The sequence below is a fragment of the Myotis brandtii genome, unplaced genomic scaffold (genome assembly GCF_000412655.1).
Source record: "Myotis brandtii unplaced genomic scaffold, ASM41265v1 scaffold176, whole genome shotgun sequence".
In the NCBI taxonomy this organism is placed as follows: Eukaryota; Metazoa; Chordata; class Mammalia; order Chiroptera; family Vespertilionidae; genus Myotis; species Myotis brandtii.
The window spans coordinates 2,602,527-2,626,511 of NW_005356519.1; the positions used below are offsets into that span (position 1 = coordinate 2,602,527).

Below are 23,985 nucleotides of genomic sequence, written 5' to 3' on the forward strand. Positions count from 1 at the left end.
AAGGCGGAAGAGAGGAGTGCATAAAAGACAGAGTCCCAAGTGAATCAGGACTCTGAAATAGGAATGCCCTGGCTACCAGCAAACAGTTTGTGTTGAGATGTCAGAGCTAAAAATGAAGAAAAGCTAAATTTATATATGCAGAATTTTGAATGTCAGAATATCTAGAATGGAGTTAACCGTGCAAGTCATATGTAGCCACTGAACGTTTTCAAGCTAATTTGGTGACTGTGCAGAGTTGATGTGGGGAGAAAAAGGGGAGATGGAAAACCATAGGAAAGCTATCACCCTGGTTCTAAGAGTCAGGAATGGGGTGGAGGTAGTGAGACAATAGAATAGCCACAAGAAACATTCTCAAGCAACAGTCAACACTGAGTCCTTGGAGAACTGCGTTAAATCAGGAGAGGATAAACATGGAAGCAAGTTACTTAGGGATCAAAAGAACAGATAAAGCTTTTGAGAGAAAGAACATGAGGAAGAGAAGGGAAAATAAGTCTAAAAGCAGCAGCATACGAAGGTGAAGTAAAATATCAGGAAAGAGAGCTCACCAAGATGAGCTCCTAAATCTTCAAAGTAAAATTGTTTTTAATGGTGTCTGCAAGGAGGAGGGAGAAAGGCCCAGGGTGAGGGGTGCTCACCCCCAAGTGCAGAATGCGTGTAGGGTTTCCTGTCTCTTCCAGAAATACATAAGTACTTGTTAGCATGACCACTAAAAAATGCACGATTGAACGGAATTGCACAAACCCGTGGCAAATTGTGGACTAATAAAAGATCCAAAGCCACATTTCAGAGACCTTGCCCTGCTTACAAAGGAGCTCTGTCAATTTGGCAAAATAAATCGCCTTCCTCTGGGTCTCACTGTTAAATCAGAGAAGCAATACCGAGCCAACTTCTCTCATGGAATCGTATGAGATAATAAACGTCACTGAAAGTGATTTCAAACATGAGATATTCTATACAAACACATCAAATAGAGCAGCTGTAAAATAGCAAGTTAAAAAATGAGTATCTCCAAAATGCAGTGGTTTATAGCTACTATTTTTCCAAAAAAATGTAACTCTGAATAGCCTACTTTTTGATACTGAACAAGTGTTTTCTTGTTATATTTTAATTTTAATAATGGAATGATACCATCCAAGTGCATGCAATATCAGTTTGATAAATAGCATATTAAAATCAACTTCTTTTAAAAATATTTTATATTTAAGATAAAAAGTACTATCAAAGAATTCGGTTAAGTAAACATTGCCGAATCAGAAGCTTCTAGAATGAAAAACAATCAATACTCACATTTGCACCGATGCCTTCACCACCTTCAGGGACTTTGGGAAATGCATCATAGAGAGATGACACATACGTTATTACGGATTTTTCATCAGGAGAGGAAACATCAACATCTAAAAGAGGCAACACAAATTATTTCAAGAGGTTGACAGATTACTGTTGATCAAACCTTCAGGCCACATCTAGTCAAGGCAACAGCTCACCTTCAGGATCCAGGAGTCTGTTAACGCCAATTTTTTCTGCTACATAAAAAGCGTGCTCTAAATTTGCAAGGTTGCTTTGAACAGCAACAGTATTCATGTCTATCAGGTCCGGCCTAGGAAAAAATGCATTGTATTAATTACGTTTTCTCAGGTGCCTTTTCAACATTATATTTACATGCATATCTATTTATATAGCAACTGCTGAAAATATTAATTCTAAGCCCGTGTTAAGATTTTCACCAAAAAATTGCTTGCTTATCTCAGAAACGTGTGGCAAAGGCAAGTGTAATGAGGAAAAATATAAAAATTTGAACACACATAACTTTCGGTCAGGTCTACAAATCCCTCATAATCAGAATCTATAAGAACATCTGTCCCATTCAACCTATGCAAGTTCCACTACTCAACACCCTTCCAATCCAGCCAGCATCTCTCAATGTTTCTCCCCAAACACAAAAGCTTATACTCAGCATGGCATCCCCCATCCATCCAGGATGTCCTTCCCTGTCACTGTCATCTTCTAGAATCCTATTTGTCCCTGCAAGCAGAGATCAAGCCCATCTCCTCAGTGGAGCCCTCACTCATCTTCCCAGCTCTCCGTTTCTCTCCCTGTTCCCTGAACTCCTTATACAGCCTTGGCCTGTACTAGTCAAGTTGGCACTTAGAACAATCATATACTTCCTTGCCCTGTTAATTCACTGTTTAATGTGCATGTACATTTTGTTTCTCCCAACTAGTCAACACCAAGGTGGAAAGAACCATATGTTAATACACATTTGTATTTGATTCTGCTTCTAAGATAAAGAGTGGCATGTACTCAGTAGACATTCAATAAATACCTGCAGGTAAGTTGGTAAATGGGTTGATTAGTTAGTAATTTGAATCATAAATAGCTAAATAAGCACTAGTTTGTATCTTCACAAACATGCATGTCCACACACAACACACTCTCTCCTACCTCAGACTTCTCTTTCTAATCTATAGGACTTACATGATACTCTAAACCAGCATTTACCAACCTTTTGGACCTCACGGACCACCAGTGGTCCACGGACCACCGGTTGGTGACCGCTGCTCTAAACCACAAGGGCACCTAGCTTTATCTATATGAGATGAGAAAAGACTTCTAAAATACTCCTTAAATTAGGAGGCAAAATATGGCCAAAAGCCAATCAGGAAACTTTCATCTAAAAAATAAAGCATTAGTGTCCGGACAGTGTTGCTCAGTGGTTGAGCGTCAACCCATGAACCAAGAAGTCACCAGCTTGATTCCCAATCGGGGCACATGCCTGAGTTGCGGGCTCAATCCCCAGGAGGGGGGTGCAGGAGGCAGCCGATCGATGATGTTTCTCTCCCATTGATGTTTCTATCTCTCTATTCTTCTCCCTTCCTCTGTCTTTAAAAATCACTAAAAACATATTTTTTTTAATTTTCTTTAAAAAAAAATCAATAAAGCATTAGCCCTGTCTGGTGTTGCTCAGTGGTTAGAGTGTTGGCCTGTGCATCAAAGGTTCACGGTTCAATTCCTGGTCAAGGGCAAGTACCTGGGTTGCAGGTTCAATCCCCACCTACATGTGGGAGGCAACCAATTGATGTGTCTCTCTCACATTGAGGTTTCTCTCTCTCTCCCCTCCCTTCTCCCTCCCTTCCACTCTCTCTAAAAATTAAAGGGGGGCCCTAGCCGGCTTGGCTCAGTGGATAGAGCATCAGCCTGCGGACTGAAGGGTCCCGGGTTCTATTCTGGCCAAGGGCACATGCCTGGGTTGCGGGCTCAATCCCCAGTAGGGCGTGTGCAGGAGGCAGCCTATCAACAATTCTCTCTCATCGCTGATGTTTCTATCTCTCTCTCCTTCTCTCTTCCTCTCTGAAATCAATAAAGAAATATATTTTAAAAAATAAAATAAAATAAAAATTAAAGGGGGGGAAATGTCCTCAGGTGGGGATTAACAAAAAAAGTAATAAATTGTTAAAAGAATGCAGAAATAAATGTGGAAACTTAGTAAAGCCTTCAAAAAGTGTGGCACCCAGGCCCAAAGTCACTGAGTTAGAACCTGTTTATCAACTTCTAAAAGAAGGCTCTCTACCCCACAGGCACTCTGGTTCCACACTTGAAGAGTGCAGAAAAGCGGGAGGGCTCAGAGGTGGAGTGGGACAAATGAAATGCAAGTTATTTTGACTACTACTTGGAAGGCTTTTTACATGAGAAACTCTTTGAAATTATATCATTAATCTTAGGAAGGTAAACAGCAATTTGTGCTCCTATTTTTATCTGATGAGAATGCAGACTTCCAAAGAAATCTAGTTATAGTGTTATAACTCTTTAAAGTGTTCATTACCTTGAACTACAGCTACCATTATCTACTACCTGTTTCCCAGGAAATTCTTTTGTGTTTCACATGCCACCAATTTGATCACTGAAAAGTGGCCTGGCATGTATTATAGAAACAATAAATCTACTGACACCAGTAGAAGAATTAAATGACAAACCTCTAGGAATAACATTTTGTAGACATGTAGAAGCTTTTTTCCCCCCACACAGACCCTTTTGAACAATCTGCCAACTTTAGGATTACTAAACAGATGTGTATAACAGTCTAGACAAAAACAAATACCTAAAGTTCAAAAAACTGTTTTGCTTCCATAAAGTTCACACATTTTGAAAAAAATGAAAACCAGCCTTTCTGAATTTGCCAAGTCCCCCAACAAGAAAGAGCATGTTGTTCTGCGAACCCTGCCATTAGCAAAGAATGGTGAACACTGAGTAATCCCCGACAGAATGAATCAAGTCACTGAAGAATCGAGTTTTTGAGTAAGAGAATAAAACATAAAACTCCCTCCTGAATGACACAGTCATTTCAGCACAAAAGCAGCTGTATAATACGTGAGTTTGGATAAAGCACCTCTTTATCATGATATTTAACACTTTAATGGAACAAAAACTGAACCGGCTTTCCTCCATTAAAAAATTAAGCAAAAAGTGAAAAAGGATAAAATTTTAAAACCACTATGAAAAAGTAAGTGCCTGAACATCTTCAAAATCCTATCCCTCCCCTAATCCTCCTCGAAGGGCTTCCATTCTGCTTTGCCTCTATCCGGCTGGAGCTGCCAGAAGAGGCTCGTGCTGTGACCTGTCTCCCTTCCTTCTTTCAGTCCCGCTGGGATAACGCGACCTTCACAAACTTCAGCTATTTTCCACATAAAGAAGATGGGTTTCATTGCACTGTGCTATCTCCTTTTTGTGTAGCATTAATAGGAAATTTCATTCCCATTTCAGGTTTGACTAACTGAAGACTACACTATACTGTCAGCATGGAGAAGGCAGCAACCATGTTCCTGAATGATAGTTTAGACAGCTGAGCATGAACTATTCTGATTTCCTTAATTTCTGGAAACCTTTCAAAATCATGTAATATAACTCTCTGCTGCCTAAAATAATATATACTAGTTTTTTATGGAAAAGAGGCAATTCTAACTCTTATGTTATTATTCTGTAATAATGCAATCTCCTCTGAATGACTCAATCATCATGGATTGCCATTTTTAAAAACATATGTTTATATGCTACCTTTTTTCTATAAATTACTTAAAATAGCTTACAAAAAATGAAACTATAAGAAAATAACATAAATTTTAAATTTGAATTATAAAACCAAAACAGGTCATAAGATGAATGGAACAGAATAACAGATCTCAGTGGGGTGTGGGGGGTGGGAGGGGACAGGAAGAGATTAACCAAATAATACATATGTATAACCAATGGATAGAGTCCTAGTATGGGGAAGGCCTGGGGTGGGGCAGTGTTGAGTGGAGGGGGGCAAAATGGAGAAAATGGGAAACATCTGTAATACTGTCAGCAATAAAATAATAACAGTAATAAAATCTATATATATAAAAGCCTAAACGACCGAACGACCGAATGACCAAACGACTAAACGACCAGTTGACTGGTTGCTATGATCAGCACTGATCACCAGAGGGCAGACACTCAATGCAGGAGCTGCCCTTTGGTGATCAGTGTGCCGCTCAGCTGACTGATGGGTACCAGACACCGGGCTCATGGCTGACAAGCGCAGCTGCAGCAGCGCGAGCCTCTCCTGCCTCAATGGAAGCACTACCAAGTGGTGGCAGCAGGCACAGTGGGGCAAGGATGAGCAGGAGCGGTGCAGTGCCTGGCCTGGGCTCAAGCTCCTCCCCGGCCGCCTGCTGCTTCGCGCACTACTACATCCCCTGAGGGGTCCAGGATTGTGAGAGGGTGCAGGCTAGGCTGAGGGACCCCACTGGTGCACGAATCCATGCACCAGGCCTCTAGTAAATAAATAAAATGATGCCAAAAAGAACAAACCACTTATATGCATGGTTAGTGCCCTTAATTTGTTCCAAAAATATAGGACAAAAGGTTACCAAAAAATGGCTGTTGCAATATAAAATAATTTTGAATAAAAGTAATGCTTATCTTTCATACAACACATCTTTAAAAAGTATTCTTCTCGACAAAATAGATATATATACCCTCATGCACACATATACACACACATGTACTTATATACACATGCATCCATATGTGTACATGTATGTGGATACATGTATATGTAACATTAAGATATCCACACTGACAGGTAACCATACTAGCGGAACATTAAAATTGCATAAGAACTTTTTTTTTTGGTACAGATACTTCAAAGTAACTTTCTGTCCTCAAACATTCATGAATATATCAGCTCACATAAAAATTAGATACGATTCTGGGAGAAAATGCAGCTATCTATAAATATAAAAGCCTAAGCGACCGAACGACCAGTCTACCAGTTGCTATGACACGCACTGACCACCGGGGGCAGATGCTCAACACAGAAGCTGCCCCCAGGTGGTCAGTGAGCTTCCACAGCCAGCCAACCTCCCACGGTCCCTCCCCCCGGCTGGCCAACCTCCCACATTCCCTCCCCCTGGCCAGCCGGCCCCCCTCCTCCCCCCGCCCCATCGGCTCCAATAGCCGGCCAGGCTGAGGAACCTCAACCCATGCACGAATTCATGCACAGGGCCTCTAGTAGTTAATAATACTGTACTTCATATTTGAATGTTGCTGAGAGTAGATCCTAAAAGTTCTTATCACAAGAAAAAAATTTTTGTAGCTGTGTGTGATGATAGTTGTTAACTAGACTTATTGTGGTGGTCAGTTTACAATATATACAAATATAGAATCATTATATTGTACACCTGAAACTAATATAATGTTACATGTCAATCAACCTCAATTTTTTTTAAATACACAATATTATCAGATAATTGTTACAAGACAAACACGAAGCAGACATAAACACAAACGTGCCTACTGTCTTATGTCCTCACCATGAAACAGCGACCCTTTTCACTCTTTTCCAGTGTTGATTTTTATTGTTTAAATCTAGAGGAAAAGAGCATACTTAGGGTCGGGGTGGGGGGCATTTCACGTCAGCCCGACTCTGGACTGCATTGTAAATGATGAAGCCTGGACATGGTTTTTTAAATCAAAAGCACTTCAACTCTGTGATTTGAGGTATCTGATCATCTGGAAGGGCAGTGGACACCAATTCTCTTTCTCAGTTAAACAAAGGACAATAAAAAGCAGAATGGTGGTGGCTAGGGGCTGGGGAAGGGGAAAATGGGCAGTTATTGTTGAATGGATATACTGTCTCAGTTTTGCAAGATGAAAAGAGTTCTGGAGATGGATGGTGGTGATAGTTACACACCAATGTGAATGCTCTTAAAGCCACTTTATTGGACAAAAAAATGGTTAGGATGATAAGTTTTACATTATGTGTATTTTACCACAGTTTTTTAAAAAATTTAAGACAATTTTTACATATTTGAGAGTAAAGGCTATATTGACATGGAAAAAGTAAAAGGATGTGATTCAAGTGTCCTTTGATTTAGACCTAACTTGCTCTCTGTTTAACTTAGAATGCTAATCCAGAAATTTGTGTCTCAGTTACCTTCCAAAAAAATGAAAATCGGGAGTTCCAAGAATCATTTAGAATTCCAATTACCCCCAAGGAGCAACTGGAAATGTGTTAGGGTAGAGGAAGGGCATTTGGGGCTGCTGCTGCCATAAGGTTTGAAGAACCTAACTGATTTGAACCCAAGGTCTCAAGAGAGGATTCATGTGAAAGTACTTGAGAAATGAAGTATAAGGAGCAATGTAGGCAGGTTATAAAAAACCGTCTATTAGCATATAAACAATGTAAAGAAAATACAGCCAGAGAAGGCAGAACTTGGTGCTTTGGTTGCCAATTACAAATAATTCTTCCCAGTCAACAAACTAGCAAGTTTATTCATTTTCGTAATATTTAACAAGCATCTACCACGTGCCTGGCTGTAATGCACTTAGAACATAGGCACTGTGTATACAGAGAGCTCAAAACTCCAAAGAAAGTTCAGGAGTAAACTAGGAGAATACCCGGTGGAGAGAACCCAGATAGAGGGCAAAGGCATGCATGTGCTCTGTGCCTGGAGGGAGCATGAGTATAAGGAGAGCAGTGCAGGGGTGAGGAGCAGCAGCAAGGGGACAGGTGAGACATAAGGCTGGGTGGGCGACAGGGGCCAAGATGATGCAGAATCTCATGACCTGCAAAGATTTTGAATATTATTACGAGAACTATAGAAAACCATTAAAATGCATCAAGGGCCCTAGATGTCATGGCTCAGTGGATAGGGCATTGGCCTGCAGACCAAAGGATCCCAGGTTCGATTCCAGTCAAGGGCACATACCTTGGTTGCAGGCTCCTCCCCAGCCCGGGCCCTGGTCAGGCTCGTGCAGCAGGCAACCAATTGATGTGTTTCTCTCACATCGATGTTTCTCTCTGTCTTTCCCTCTCTTCCACTCTCTCTCTAAAAATCAATGGAAAAAGATCCTCGGGTGAGGATCAACAAAAATTTTTTTTTTTAAAAAAGCATCAAGGAAGGTTATAAGAGATAAAATTATCAGATCTGAGGTCCGACGGAGAAGCAATTTAAAGTGGTGAAAGCATTCCCACAGAATCCAGGCAGGGGACCATGGTGACATGCAAAAGAATGTGGTAGCAGTGGGGACAAGGCTGGGACATATTAAGAAGGTCAAATCCACAGAAGGTAGTATTATAACACTGGTTATAACAACAAGGGGTATATGCATGACAGTCAACACAGAAAGTTGAAGGGGCAACCTAGGAAAACTCTGCACTGGCCTCATGGGAAAGAAGTGGTGTGCAGAGAGAACTGAGCAGGAGCAGTCCACAAAACAGGAGGGAAAAACCGGGGAGTGTAGTTCTATAAAGCTTTAAAAAAAAAGAGTATTTTAAGAAGAAAAGACTGGTTAAGAGAATCAAATACTGAGAAGAAAGATGGTCTGAAAATTATCCACAGGATTTAGCCACACAAAAGTCACTCTAGAAGTCACGAGCTTAAGAGTGTTTTTGGTGGGTTATGGTGCCAGAAACCAGGTTAGCATGGGTTGAGGAATAAGTATGGAGCAAAGAAATAAAAATGGAATATATAGACAAGTCTGGCTTTAGGGAAAGGAGTAACATAAGGCAGTTACTGTTTGTTATTTTGTTAACAAAGGTTCCAAATGAGCTTAAAGTCCAATAGAAAGATCTGTTTAGAGAGAAAAATTTAATATAATGAGAAAGAAGGTTTGGGGAGCAATGGTTGAGATGGGACCCAGAACATGGGAGTTGGGGGACAGGTCTTGCATAGGTGGAGAGAGGCCTGCTCATTAACAGGGGCCAGCATGGATGCAAATGAAGGGAGGTTTGTCCCTTGGTAGCAAAAATAAATACTTTACATCAAGTATGTCAAACTCGAGGGCCGCATGCCTTGTTCATTTGGCCCATGTTAGCCTTTGAGATTGACAGACTTGCTTTACATGGATGGGTTCAGTGTCTCTGAGGGAATTGAGATTATCAGTTAACAATGAGAGAAGATTATCAGTCATCAAAAGTGAGGTGAGGGACAAAAAGGTGAATTAAGACGGATGGAAAAAGACTGCGTGGTCAGAACCACTTGAGGCTGGTAACCATGAAGTTATAGTGACACCCATCTACCCTCAAGTCTAACATTCTCGGGGTGCTTCACTGCGTGGGGACATACACACACAAAGCAGACAGCTGGACTCACACGGGGCCAGGCTTTCCCGGGAAATGAGTATGCTCCTCAGCAGCTTGCAAGGAAGGCAAAGGATTCCATAGAAGTTAAACACACACACACACACACACAGCAATCCCTTTACCTAGAGATCACTCTTAGAACACCTTCAACTCGGGAACACAACTCACCAACTCACACACAGATACATGAAGCCACATATGTCACTTAACATCTGCCCTTCAATAAATCACACACGATAAAAATATTCATGAAATTTGCCTCACTTATGCTATGATGGCAGAGCGGTTGCCATAACAAATTCCTGAAGATGACTGTTTGAATTAAATCATGTTTGGGCTTAGCATATTCTGACTGTTCTTATTGGTGCAAAAAGCATCTCACCTCCCCACCCCACCCATGGGGGAAAAAGGACTTGTAATATAGTCCTCCCTTCTCCCCCCCACCCCCCTGATATAAATATGAACATGAAGGAGACCCACCCACAGTTGCATAACTGGGTGCAGGCATTCCTTTATGCTCATATTTGGGCACATGTTGTTGAAAGAAACACAGCCAAGAACTCCAAGGTGGCCACAAGCTATGAAGGTAATTTTCCTTTTTCTCAAAACTAGATGCTTGAGTTTATTTCAAATATTCTTCCAATTTTTTTTCTGAAACTCCCTTCTAACAACAGGGAGAAAGCAAAGAATGAGAAACTGTTATTTATAGCAAGCTTTATTAGTACTTCAAGATTGAAATCTCACAACCTCAGAAATTAAAAGATACTTAATAAACTATGACTCACTTTGCAAACAATCAACTCCATAATGGCCTCATAGACTTCAGTAAGTACAGATAATAGCACTGATTTTGACAGTGGAGGTACTCCTTCATTACACACTTCCTAAACCTCTGGCATTGTGATAGGCACTCTCATATGTTAGCCTAAGACAGCCCCTACTGCTGATATTCAGGTAAAATGATGAGATCACTCCCAATTTGCCAACTTAATTTGCCCTTTACCCCAGTAAACTCTTAACGCATACATGTTTAGACTAATAGCTTGCATACCATACACAGAGAAACGTAGGTCTACAATTTCAGCTCCAGCACATACTTTAAAAGCAGAAGAAAAATCAAAGGGTAAATTAGAATTGCTAGAATGCAATTAACAAATAAAGTAAGGAATTGTTTCTTTCTTAAAGGCATCATGGAAGGGAACTAGTATTGAAGGCATATATATCAATATGACTCTTTTGGCAAACAGCTCAAACATATGTCTTAAAATTGGCCAGCAATTCTACTTCGAAGACTTTATCCTACAGACACATTCTCACATCTGCACAAGACACATACAAAGTCCAATACAACATTTTTAAGTAGCAAAAACATAATGACCATCAATAAGGTGCTATTAAATAAAGTATGTTACATCCATATAATAGAACACTATGCAGTATTTAAAAGAATAAGGTAAATCTATTTGTTCTGATATGGAAAGATGTGTAAAATAAATTAAGGGGGGAGGAAGAATAATGTAAAAAACATATACTATGCTTTCATTTGTATTTTAGAAAAGATTATACATGTTTTCAAGACTATGTGCTTATGTAAACTATACCTCAATAAAATTGACCTTCCCACCCAAAAATAAATAGGTATTTGTATATGCATAGAAAATTTCTGGAAGAATATGGAAGAAATTTAACAGTAATTGCCTCAGGAATCTGGGGGAGGGGAAATCACATTTCTGTACATACCCTTTTACTCTACTTAATGTGTTAATGTATTTTCAGTTGGTATTTTTTTTAAGTCACAGATATAAGAAAGAGTAGAACTGTGGAAACTGCCAACAAAACTGACCAGGCTTTCTTGGTGAGGACAGCCAGGTGAGCCATCTTCCTATTAATTGTAGGGTCACTTGTTCAGTTTTCTGACTCAAAAAAAAATGGAATTAGGAGAATGTTGCTATTCCTTACCTCATATCTATAAGGAACTATTTCATATAATAATAGAAGAATTAGCATTATAAAGAATTTCTATAAATTAAACTCGGCAAGAGGGCCAGAAACACAGAAAGAAGGTAATATAAATAGATGTCTCTCCTATATGCCAAATTATATCTACAAATGAACAGATACATTAAAAACAGTCACCGGATGTGGCCACAAACTCATATACCTGACTTGGATGCAGACGCACCACAAGCAGTGCAGGTGAGCTCTCTAAAGATTTAAAATTGTGATACTGGTTAGAAGTCAACCACTTATGCTCTCAGAGTTCAACAGTTCTGAGTTTATTTGGTAAGGTAAGTAAGCAATGTGATTTTGCCTCACAAACTGAAATACTTGTGACTTTTTAAAAATTCATCATTTTGCCCTGGCTGGTTTGGCTCACTGGATAGAGCGTCCGCCTGGGGACTGAAGGGTCCCAGGTTCGATTCCGGTAAAGGGCATGCACCTTAGTTGCAGGCACATCCCCAGTGGGGGGTGTGCAGGAGGCAGCTGATCGATGCTTCTCTCTCATCAATGTTTCTAACTCTCTATCTCTCTCCCTTCCTCTCTGTAAAAAATCTATAAAATATATTTTAAAAAAATTCATCGTCTACAAGACTCTGTGCCTAGCCCATGGCCACACAAACCAGAGCCCAACCTGTATGTGTGTACACATACACACACACACACACACACACACACACACACACACTGGGTTCTGCAGCCTGAGGGCAGACCTGACTCTGAGGGATAAGAATCCTCTAGTCAACAACAAGAGTCCAACTTCCTATAGGGATATTTCAAACCCTAAAGGGACCTGCTCCCTGTATAAAACCAGTCCACTCCAGTTTAGCTTGTAAGGCGTGGCTGAATCCAAGCATGTGGCTGAATCACAGGCCTCCGGGTCAGACTATTAAACAAGATTCTGACCACAGCCTTATAGTCTAACCTTCCCAATTACAGCATCTTTAAACATTTAAAATAATGAAATATGATGGTCCCATTAAATTCTAATTCAAAAGGCAAACAATGAACAAAATAATTGCTACCTTCCCAACTACACACTCAGACAAGTGAAAAATCCCTAGCTGCCTAATTAGAAAATATCCAAATGGCATGCTCCTGAATACAACCTATTTCAAAAATGTGGAGTCTTCCTTGGGTAATATATTTAAAAACATGCTTATGAAAAGAATGCCAGAGCCCTTAAGAGGAGAATTAATTAAATGAATGGGATAATTAAAAACAAGAATAGGACAAGCAGAAACTAGTAAACAGAAATAATCTCTCTTCAAAACACCCCCCTCCCCCACCCCCAGGCATTTTAGTCTTGACACACTTAGATCTTTCCATATTGCCACTTTAGGTTCATTGGGCCCTACTGCACACTTTGTACTACACCTTCTGGCCTGTGGGCCGCATTCATGTTCATGCCTGCTCAGGCAAACATGTTTTCACACTGAGAGATGCTGGGTGCTGCTGTTGCGGAACTTGGCTTTCATCAATGATACCCACTTGGAGAGACTGATAAAGTAAGACAAGTCAGGAGATGAACTTCAAGCTTGAAGACAGAGATTTACTTCTCTCAGAAAAAAAAGGTCAATTTTCCTGATGCCAGAGCACACTTAAACACACAAGAGCACAGAACTACCCATTGAACCCTCTGCTTGTAACACCTACTTCTGAAGAATGTGGACTACTGTGGAATTTTATTCTCTCTCTCTCTTAAACCTTGGTAACTCATTAATCTACTAGTGTTTAGGATAGTGATGGCAAACCTATGACACGCGTGTCAGAGGTGACACGCAAACTCATTTTTTTGTTTGATTTTTCTTTGTTAAATGGCATTTAAATATATAAAATAAATATCAAAAATATAAGTCTTTGTTTTACTATGGTTGCAAATATCAAAAAATTTCTATATGTGACACGGCACCAGAGTTAAGTTAGGGTTTTTCAAAATGCTGGCACATCGAGCTCAAAAGGTTCGCCATCACTGGTTTAGGAGATACTCCTAAATCCCTAGGCTATTGGTTCTCAGTTAATTCTACTTCATCCTCTCTTGCTTTTAAGCTACTTACTTATCAAATGCTTTTGTGACATCCTTTTGATATAAGCCAGTCAAATCCAGTCTTCCTTGTTATTCTTCTGAATGAAAATCAAAGCCAGGGGCAATAGTGAGGCTTATTTACCTAAGATCTCTTACTAGTGTGGTTTTTAGTGAAAAAAACATTAACATGCTTGAAAGAAATTTTAAACTATACAAACAAGAGAAACTAGTACAGATATATGGTATTTTTATTATTTTAACCCTTTCCATTAAAAACTAAACATAAAAAAACATTCCAGAAGAAATCAGGAACAGAATTTCCTAAGACAACTAATAGAACAACATAATGTATGTGTCAATAACCTTTTTAAATAGAACTTATACAACTATCTCTTGTAATGTTTTCCACTAAACCATATTAGTTTATCCTCTTATTACCCACTGTGTAATCCAGTCTCTTCATTCTCTTTAGGACAGTATGACCTACTAGAACTACAGAACAGTTCAGATGTGATTTTGCTCTTATGTATGCTAAGTGTCCCCTTATAACAATTTTCCTTTTCTGTGAACTGCCTAATCCTATCCTTTTCACATTTCTTACTGGTTTCTTGGTCATTTTACTGATTTGCAAAAGCACTTTTAGTAGCATTTTACCTCTGATATAAATTGCAAAAATTTCTTCCAATGAATAAATAAAAATAAAAGGTTGGTGATATTAAGCATGTTATTTACCTTAGGAGCCTCTGCTTATATAACTTGCTAATTTAATAAGTGGATGAAATGGAAATAGTGCCATCTATTTCACAGGCAGGACTGCGATCGTTTTATAAGCTACCACATAAAAAAACACAGCTCAGCTAGCCAGAAACTGATATGTGGTCAATATTCTGCACATATTTCTGGGGTGCCTACTATGAAACAGTTACTTTCTTTATACCTTCATGAGTCATTTCTATTGTATAGCATCTATAAATTAGTCCATTATATAAATTTCTCTTCGTTTTTATTTCACATAATTGTTCTTTCAAAAACCAGAAATATTAGAAAATTAATTTTTCTATGGAATACTTTAGAATAACTATATTGTAAGTGTACTACTCACTGGGGTTGACATTCTTTCTACTTTGAAAAATCATATCCTAGGTGGGAGCAATAAAAATATGCTAGAAAATCCAAATTAATATATGTGATTAATAACTTTTGACAATATGTACATTAATATGAAATCTGAAGGATGTTATTACTCTGTTCTCATTTCAGATCAATATTTCTAAATCTTTAAAACATATGTAGACAGAAATCTGACTAAATCACTATTTACAAGTAATACCAGTTTGTTTTTAGATGACAAATATTATCTATTTTCCTTCTAATCTCCAGATAAATCTTTCATATTCTATCTAGGGCACACAGACTTGCTGTATGAGGCATAATAATCCTTTCTATCCACTGAATCATGAGGTTCTTTCCTGCTAAGCCCTCGCTCTCTTTAAGATCTTTCTCAACAAAGTATTCCATGTAGTTAGACTTGATAATTGAGTAGAAACAAAACCCATGTACCGGAAGTCAAATAAAATACATATTAATCATAAAACATTTAATCTAAAAACAATACCCCAAAAGTCCAATAGGTGGATATGTTTCTATAGCAAATCCAAATACATCACAAAACTTATGGGAATAATTATCAATTTAAAGCAACTGTTAAATAATGCAATATTCTCTAAGTGTGAATATTATTGTCCAATATCTAAATATCTGCTTATAGTGATTTTTCAATTCTTTACAACTTTGTCTCTTTTGTCATTAGAGTAAATCAAGACATTCAACCATTCAACAGTGAAAACTGTGTAGTTCAACGCATCCATTTAATTCTTACACATGCCGGAAGAAAATTACGCAATTGTTTTTCAAGTAAAAAGTAAGGCCCAAGGACTTTAATTAAAATCAGTTCCCCAGATGAAAAATTCCTTGTAGTGAAAAAAAAAACCACAGTAATATTTTATGAGGCACGGGGTAACTAAACTAAACTTCAGCAACAAAGAACTCTTGTAAGCTGTTAGACCTAATTATTTTAATCAATAATTCTAACAAAGGAAAACAAAACAAACTAGGAAACCAAAGTTCAAAGTTAAACAATTTTCTAATATGATCACACTGCCAAAATAAAAGTTCAAAATAAATAACAGTCATTCTCTCTTTAAGCAATATAAGCTCTATAACATTAAACTTCCCTGGGAAATTTTAGGATCTTGGACATATTGACTTACTTAAGTACTTAGGAGAAAAATGCACAGCATGCCCATACCAGTTTGTACTTATAATCCTTCGTAAGTATTACAGAGACAATGCCTGGAGACCATTGTTTTTAAGAGTCTATTATTTTAGGATAGCTAGCTCCTAAATGTGTCACTTCTACCTCAAAGGCTTCAACGAAGAGAGCAGAGCACACCCTCAAAAATGCATCATGACATAAATCCTTTAAGTATAGCAATCCAAATATTTTTGTTCAAAAACCCTGATCTTATCATCCCATGTATACACAGGCCTCGGATGGCCTCACGTTTTAAGTCACATGGGAAGTGCAGTGTGATAATCACAGCATCTGAAAATACTCAACCCTCTTGTCACTGTGACTCAAGGAGATCTGGCATTTTATTTGGGGCAAGTGTAGGCAAGTTGATCCTGGTTTTTCTTTTTAGTTCATGAAATGCTGTTCCATAAAGGAAGCAGACTATTATAGTGCTTAAAAGGGGCTATTGGGTGTGGATATATAGAAGATTCAGATATTAAAATTTCCAACAGAAAAAAAGGGAGAAAGAAGAAGGAGAGTGAAAGGAAAGGAAGAAAGGGAAAAGGGAAGGGAGGCGGAGAATAGGATTTCAAGTCAAACAGACCAAGGTTAGAATCTTAGCTCTGTAACTTATTAGCAGTGGGGCCTTGTTGAGGTCCCTCATCTGTAAAAGTGATATAATTACAGTTCCTGTGGGGAGATTTGCATGAGATAACATATGGAAAGCACTTACAGAATACCTAACCCATAGAGAGTTATTCAAACGTTAACTGTTCTATGTAATTATTATTTTTATTGTAATCAAATGTTTGTCAGTTTCATGAGTTATAGCTTAGGCTTATTCTATTTAGGAAAATATTCAGTTCTTCAACAACATGATATAACCTTTGAAAAACTAAGAAAAATAACTGAGATCAAGAGATATGTAGTTTTTAATCAATAGTTTTCTAGGAATTTTGATTCTTATAAGGTAACTAGAGGCCTGGTGTACGACATTTATGCATGGGGGGGGGGGGTTCAGCCCAGCCTGCACCCTCTTGCAGTCTGGGACCCCTCGGGGTCCTCAGCGCTGCCATGGAGGTGGGAGAGGCTCCCGCCACCACCACTGTACTTGCCAGCCGTGAGCCCAGCTTCTGGCTGAACGGCACTCCCCCTGTGGGAGAACCCTGACCACCAGGGGGCAGCTCCTGCATCTAGCGTCTGCCCCCTGGTGTTCAGTGCGTGCCATAGTGCCCGGTTGTTCCGCCATTCGGTCGATTTGCATATTGGGGTTTTATTATATAGGATAAGCATGAACTCAAGAGCCACAGTGCCTGGGTCTGAATCCCAAGTTGGCCCCTTGCTGGCTGTGTGACTTTTAGCAAGGGTTACTCTGTGTCTCAGTTTCTTTCTGTTAACTGGGGGTGACAACATTCCCTTAGGGCTGTGGTGAGGATTAAATGAATTAATATATGTAAACTGCTTAGGATAGAGCCTGGGACTTAGTAAGTGCTAGGTAAGTGTTAACTTGGACTTAGTTGTTACTAATTCTCAGCAGAAAAGTGTTTTTACCATCCCTAAATTGGCCACTGTTAAACCGACCTACTCACTAGAGTAACTAGACTAGGAGACTATAATTTGGAAATTTGTGAGCTCTAAGCCTGAACTAAACCTTTGTCTTATTATTACTCATCAGTTCTCTATATATACAAACTTGGTCACCTACCTGTAAATTCTACATATCAGAGCTCACTATCTGCTAGGTTACTGGCACAAACCAAAGACATATTACAGCTATGTAATATGTGCCTGCGTGTGCACACCAAGCTTAGAGGGGAGATCTCTGAGTGGTGGGAATGTCATGTTTTTACGTTTACTCGTCTGTACTTTCTAACTTTCTGCCACACACCTATATTGCTTCTGTAATAATAAAAGGTTATTTTAAAATGTGGAAATGAAAGAAATTCATATTTCTCTAAGGAAAAAAGTCCCACAGATTCCATACCTGTATTTATGAATGATGGCATTAAACAGCTTTCCATCTCTCCAGCAGGTAGTGAAATTTTCGCACCGTATGCCAGCATAACCCTCTGTTGCCTGCTGTGTCCAGAGCAGCAATCTTTCTTTCGCAGACATATCCTCTGACTCTCCAGTAACATGGATATCAGATATCTAAACACAATGGAAAGTGTTCAATCATTAGGAAAAAGGGAAGCTAACTCAGATAAAGAACCTACTATGTACCAAGCACTGTGCTAGTACTGTTTTACTTAATCCTCATAACTCTCACTTGTAAGCTAGGTCTATTTCCCCCATTTATATCTAGGGAAACTGGGTTTCAAAGAATTTAATAGACTGAAAAAGTTGGATTAAACCTAAGCATCTAGTTTTTTTGTTATACCCAAATGTCACAACATTAAAAAGAAATCTACATTCCTCTTGATTAATCAGATCTGTTAAAACAACTCAAGCAAATGTTTTTCCAAGTTTAAAGGGATCAAAAGTAAAACGTACAAATGATCTACATTACCACCTGCAGCGGGGAATTTGATCCAGCAGATATTTAACACCTGATTTTTTTTTTACCTATACTTTTTTGTTTTCATTCAATTTTCTAAAATCCTCTTCCATTAAATAATAAAAAACAGGTCACCAGCTCACATGATTTCTATTTTCTTAAGGACCTCTTTGTAAGGTTCCTCCTTAATCTGCTGATAATGATATTAAGGCACCAAGAGACTTGAGCACAGGTCACACAGTAATTCCAAAGCTGGGATTAACATCAACAAACAACTGTTCCCTCATCCAGTGCAGGACACAAAGCCAAGGGGTCAGGAAGACAGGCCAACAAGCCAGGATCAGGACGAGCAAATAAGAGACTGGAAGCAAGACATAGGGAGGTACAAGTCACTTAGCAACAGGAGGAAAAAAAAAATCACTAGAGTCACAAGATTGGCTTCTATCCTGGCCACTAGTCCCATGGCTTTGAATAATTCATTTCATGTTTGTGAGTCAGCTTCTTCATCTATAAATGAGGAAGTAGGAGGTAGAAGCAGATAATATTTAAGATTTTTTCAGTGTAAAGTGTTACTATGAGATTATAAATACAACACAGAAGTCAGAGGTCAAAATAGGCACAATCGAGCAACTGAAAGGAGAGAATTTGAAAAAAACACAAAAGACTGAAGAAAGCCTTTAGTCACCGTGGCAATGCCAAGCTCCAACAGGAAGCCCTTTATTTCTCCCAGCTGCCACAAGAGCCAGAGGCGTGACCAACCCAGGGACCTAGGGCAAGCAGGCTGCAGCCCTTACCACCAGGACTTGGAGATGACAGCCGCACTGTCTTTCCCCAGCACTCAGCAGAGGCAGCTACGCCCCATGGAGCTCCACTCACAGCCACAGCAGAGACGTGCTCCTGGACAAGTGGCAGGATTTTAATCATCTTTCCTAGGAGTCTGTGTTAACATCAGTAGCATGGAAAAGAACTAGGTTCGTGAACACATTATATAGGATATATAGAAGGAATGTCCTTTCTTTTTTTCTAGTTTATTTTCTGAGGAAGGAGAAGCGAGAGAGAAAGAGAGGCAGGGGCCAGAGAGAGAAACAGAGACAGAGAAACACTGATGCAAGACAAACATTGATGTGAGAAACATCAGTGAGTTGCATCCCATAATGCACCCCAACCAGGGATCGAACCCACAACCTAGGCATGTGCTCGGACCAGGAATCAAACCCATGATTTTCTGGTGCACGGGACGATGCTCCAACCAACTGAGCCACACCACCAAGGCTCTGTCTTTTTTTCTAATGTGGACAAAAAGAACTCAAAAAGTCACCGATATTTTTCTGCCCAACATCCAACTGATATTCTGGATTAAAATTATGCTAGGAACCTTTCAAGCACATTGTGTAAGCTTAAATCCCACCTCCACCACTTCCATGTTCAAATGACTTAGCTGCTTCAACCGTTCCCTCACTTGTGAAAGAATGGTGGTAATAATTATTACACTGTGTTGTGAGAATTCAACAAGTGAGCACAGTGTAATGCCTGGCGTGTAGTAAGTGCAGGTTCGACATGTCAGCTATTTTACTGTTTTGATTATTAGTCTTTATGACAAAGGGAGAAGCACAACATTGGCTCTGTTGTTCTCCCAATTCTCTCCCTGTAAAGAGGAATAAAAGATAAAGCTTTTAAATTTGCTGCATCAAAATAATCAAAATCTATAAACAGGAGGGCTCAGGGAAACTAACCTAGGAAACTGCAAATGAAAAAGTCAAGGCTCTAGGTAAAATTCCACAAGTCCCTCTTAACCTTTGCAAGTTATAAAATCACTGCCTTGGGGAACCTTGCAATGCAGAGCTACCTGGGTGGTATTTATGGCTATATAAAGAAAAAGGAGATAGCTGGGAGAGGGGAGGCTATTTCCTCCTGGGTAGAACATTCCATGCCAGTTCAGTCACAAAAGTAATTACCTAGTAACAAGGGAAGTTGGTAAATTCCAACTGCAAGGTACCAATTTACGTTTAATAGATTCAAGTGCTAAACAGCATTTTACCGGAGGAACGATATCAAAGGAGGAAACGTTTAGAAGTCTGAAATAGTCTGAATACAAACCAAGAGAAAATCACATATTCTTATTAAATAAGTTGCTAATAGATGGATTTTGGATTGTTACACACACACACACACACACACACAAATTTAGTGTTAGACATGCATACACTATTTAAAAGGCTATACTTTAAAAATGCCTATTTAAGCATGTTAGGAACCAAACTTTAATATACCAAAGACTACTAACACTCATTTTCATATTCTCCTGTCATATCCAATTAACTTAAGATTATCCCCACGTGGAGATGTAAGGTATTTTTTATTTTTTTCCTTTCTATTGAATGCATGGGGGTGACACTGGTTAACGAAATTATACAGATTGCAGGTGCACAATTCTGTATACTGTATTGTGTGTTCACCACCTCCAGGTCGAGCCCTCTTCCATCTCCATTTACACTCTGATACCCTCCTCCGCCTCTCCTCTCCCAACAGTCACCACACTGTTATGCCTGTCCATGAGTTTTTTCTCTCTTTTTTCTTTTTTGCTCAATCCCTCCACTCTCCCACCCAACCCCTCCCCCAACAAATATACTGTACCATTAGCTACTATCTATGGGACTATATCAAACTGTTCGTGACACCATGCAGCCAAAAAAGTAACAAATGCTAAAGATTGTAAATCTGCTCTTGTTATTCATGACCCTTGATATAAAATCAGCAAGACAGCCTGAATCCTCCAGCAATAGCAGGTCAGGTTGGGCCCTAGGAAGTAATAAAGACTCCTTCCATCAAGTCCTGGAGGCACTACAGTGATGACAAGAGAGGGTTTCAATTCATGCTGCCTGGGTTCACATCCCATTGGCCAACAGTTAACAATTTTTTTTTAATTTCATTTTTCAATTACAGTTGACATTCAATATTACTTTGTATTACTTTCAGGTGTACAGCATAGCAGTTAGACAGTCATATACTTGTCAAAGTTGCCCACCCAATAGTCCTTATGTAATACTTTACATCCCCGTGATTATTTTGTCACTACCAATTTGTAACTTCTTAATCCCTTTACCTTTCTACCAATCCCCCAAATCCACTCTCCTCTGTCAGCCATCAATCTGTTCTCTGTATCTATGAGTCTGTTTCTATTTTGCTTGTTTGTTTATTTCGTTCATTAGATTCCAGATGTAAGTGAAACCACATGGTATTTGTCTTTCTCTGTCTGACTGATTTCACTTAGGAAATAATACCCCCTAGGTCCATCCATATGCAAATGGTAAGATTTCATTCTTTTTATGGCCAAGTAATACTCCAGTGTATATGTGTATCACATCTCCTTAATCCACTTGTCTATTGATGGGCACTTGAGTTGCTTCCATATCTTGGCTATTGTAAATAACTCTGCAATGAACACAGAGGTGCACATATTCTTTCAAATTAGTGTTTTGGGTTTCTTTGGAAATATAGCCAGAAGTGGAATCACTGGGTCAGAAGGCAGTTCCATTTTTAATTTTTTGAGGTATCGCCATACTGCTTTCCATAGTGACTGCACCAATCTACATTCCCACCAACAGTGGATGAGGGTTCCCTTTCCTCCATATCCTAGTCAACACTTGTTGTTTGTTGATTTATGGATGACAGGCATTCTGACAGGTATGAGGTGATATCTCACTGTGGTTTTAATTTGCATTTCTCTGATGATTACTGACATTGAGCATCTTTTCAGATGTCTACTAAGGGCTCAGTGCATGAATTTGTGCACCTTGAAAGGAACTGCAGTGGGCACAGGGGCGGGTCTCGGCCCATTCTCCCGCCGTGGCCCTCGGTCCCCTGTCTGCCAGCAGCCCCGCTCCTGCTGCCACTGCTCCCATGCGGTGACGGCGCCGGCCCCACTCACACTTGCTGATGGTGCAGAGCAATTGGGGCAGGTGCCAGCAGCGGGTGCAAGTGGCAGCTGCTGGCCCCAATCACCCCTCAGGGCTTCTCCACCTCTCCCTGCTCCTGAAGGGCAATCAGAGCAGCAGCCACCTCTCACACCGACTGCTGGCACTGGCCCCAATTGCTCCGCGCCATCAGCAGGTGTGAGCCGGCCAGTGCTGTCAGTGTGTGGGAGCGGCAGCAGCAGGAGCAGGGCTGCTGGCAGAGAGGGGACCAGTGGCTGTGGTGGGTGCTGCTGGGCAGGGACTCTGTCTGTGAAGCTTCCCGCCCTGGTGGTCAGTGCACGTCATAGCAACCGGTTGTTCGGTTGTTCTGCCGTTCAGTCTATTTGCATATTAGGGTTATATATATAGATTGTTCACCTGCATGTCATCTTTGAAGAAGTATCTATTCAGGCCTTCTGCCCACTATTTAATTGGATTATTTTGTGTGTTTTTATGTTGAGTTGTATGAGTTCTTTATAAATTTTGAATATTAACCCCTTTTGTGAGATGTATCATTGGCAAATATCTTCCCCCATTCAGTAGGTTATCTTCCTGTTTTGTTAATGGTTTCCTTTGCTGTGCAAAACCTTTTTAATTTTATGTAATCCCATTTCTTTATGTTTTCTTTTGTTTCTCTTGCCCAAGAAGATATAGCAAAAAAAAATATTGCTTAGAGAAATGTTAGTTTTTACTGCCTATGCTTTCTTCTAGGACTTTATGGTTTTGAGTTTTACATTTAAGTATTTATCCATTTTGAGTTTATTCTTTTATATGGTGTAAGAAGGTAGTCTAGTTTCATTTATTTGCATGTATCTGTCCAATTTTTCCAATACAATGTATTGAATAGACTGTCTTTACCCCACTGTACGTTCTTGCCTCCCTTGTCATATATTAATTGGCCATATAGGTGTGGGTTTATTTCTGAGGGATCTCTATTCTGTTCCATTGATCTATGTGTTTATTTTTGTCAGTACCATGTTGTTTTGATACTATAGCCTTGTAGTATAGTTTTATATCAGGTAGTGTGATATATCTTCTTTGTTCTTCTTTCTCAAGATTTCTGTGGCTATACAAGATCTTTTGTGGTTCCAGATTCATTTTTGGATTATTTGCTCTAGTTCTGTGAAAAACGTCATCGGTATTTTGATAGGAATTACATTGAATCTATAGATTGCTTTGGGGAGTATGGACATTTTAACTATATTAAATCTTCCTATCCATGGGCATGGTATATGCCTCCATTTATTTGTATCTTCCATTACTTTCTTCAATGTCTTATAATTTTCCAAGTTACAGGTATTTTGCCTCCTTGGGTAAATTTATTCCTAGGAATTTTATTTTTTTGATGCAATTGTAAATGGATTGTATTCTTAGTTTCTCTTTCTGACAGTTCAACATTGGTATATAAAAATGCCACCGATTTCTGAATATTTATTTTGTATCTTACTACTTTACTGAATTCATTTATCAGTTCTGGTAATTTTTTTATGGAATCTTTAGAGTTATCTCTATATAGTATCCTGTCCTCTACAAGTAGTGACAGTTTTATTTTCTTTCCAATTAGGATTATGATCCAGAGCTATTCACATATTCTCTCTAAAATCCATTTCCTCA

At 39.3% G+C, this 23,985-nt stretch overlaps 1 protein-coding gene across 18 annotated transcripts in view; it reads right to left on the minus strand.

Moving 5' to 3' along the window:
• DST (dystonin) overlaps positions 1–23,985 on the minus strand; it is a 448,713-nt gene that overhangs the window by 179,603 nt on the left and 245,125 nt on the right. For all 18 annotated transcript variants that reach the window (XM_014537311.1, XM_005863309.2, XM_014537308.1 and 15 more), the window contains 3 exons: positions 17,906–18,072; positions 1,485–1,597; positions 1,288–1,394 (listed from right to left, as the gene is read on the minus strand). In XM_014537311.1, coding sequence (XP_014392797.1) covers positions 1,288–1,394; positions 1,485–1,597; positions 17,906–18,072 — 387 coding nt within the window. The remainder of the gene's footprint in view (positions 1–1,287; positions 1,395–1,484; positions 1,598–17,905; positions 18,073–23,985) is intronic.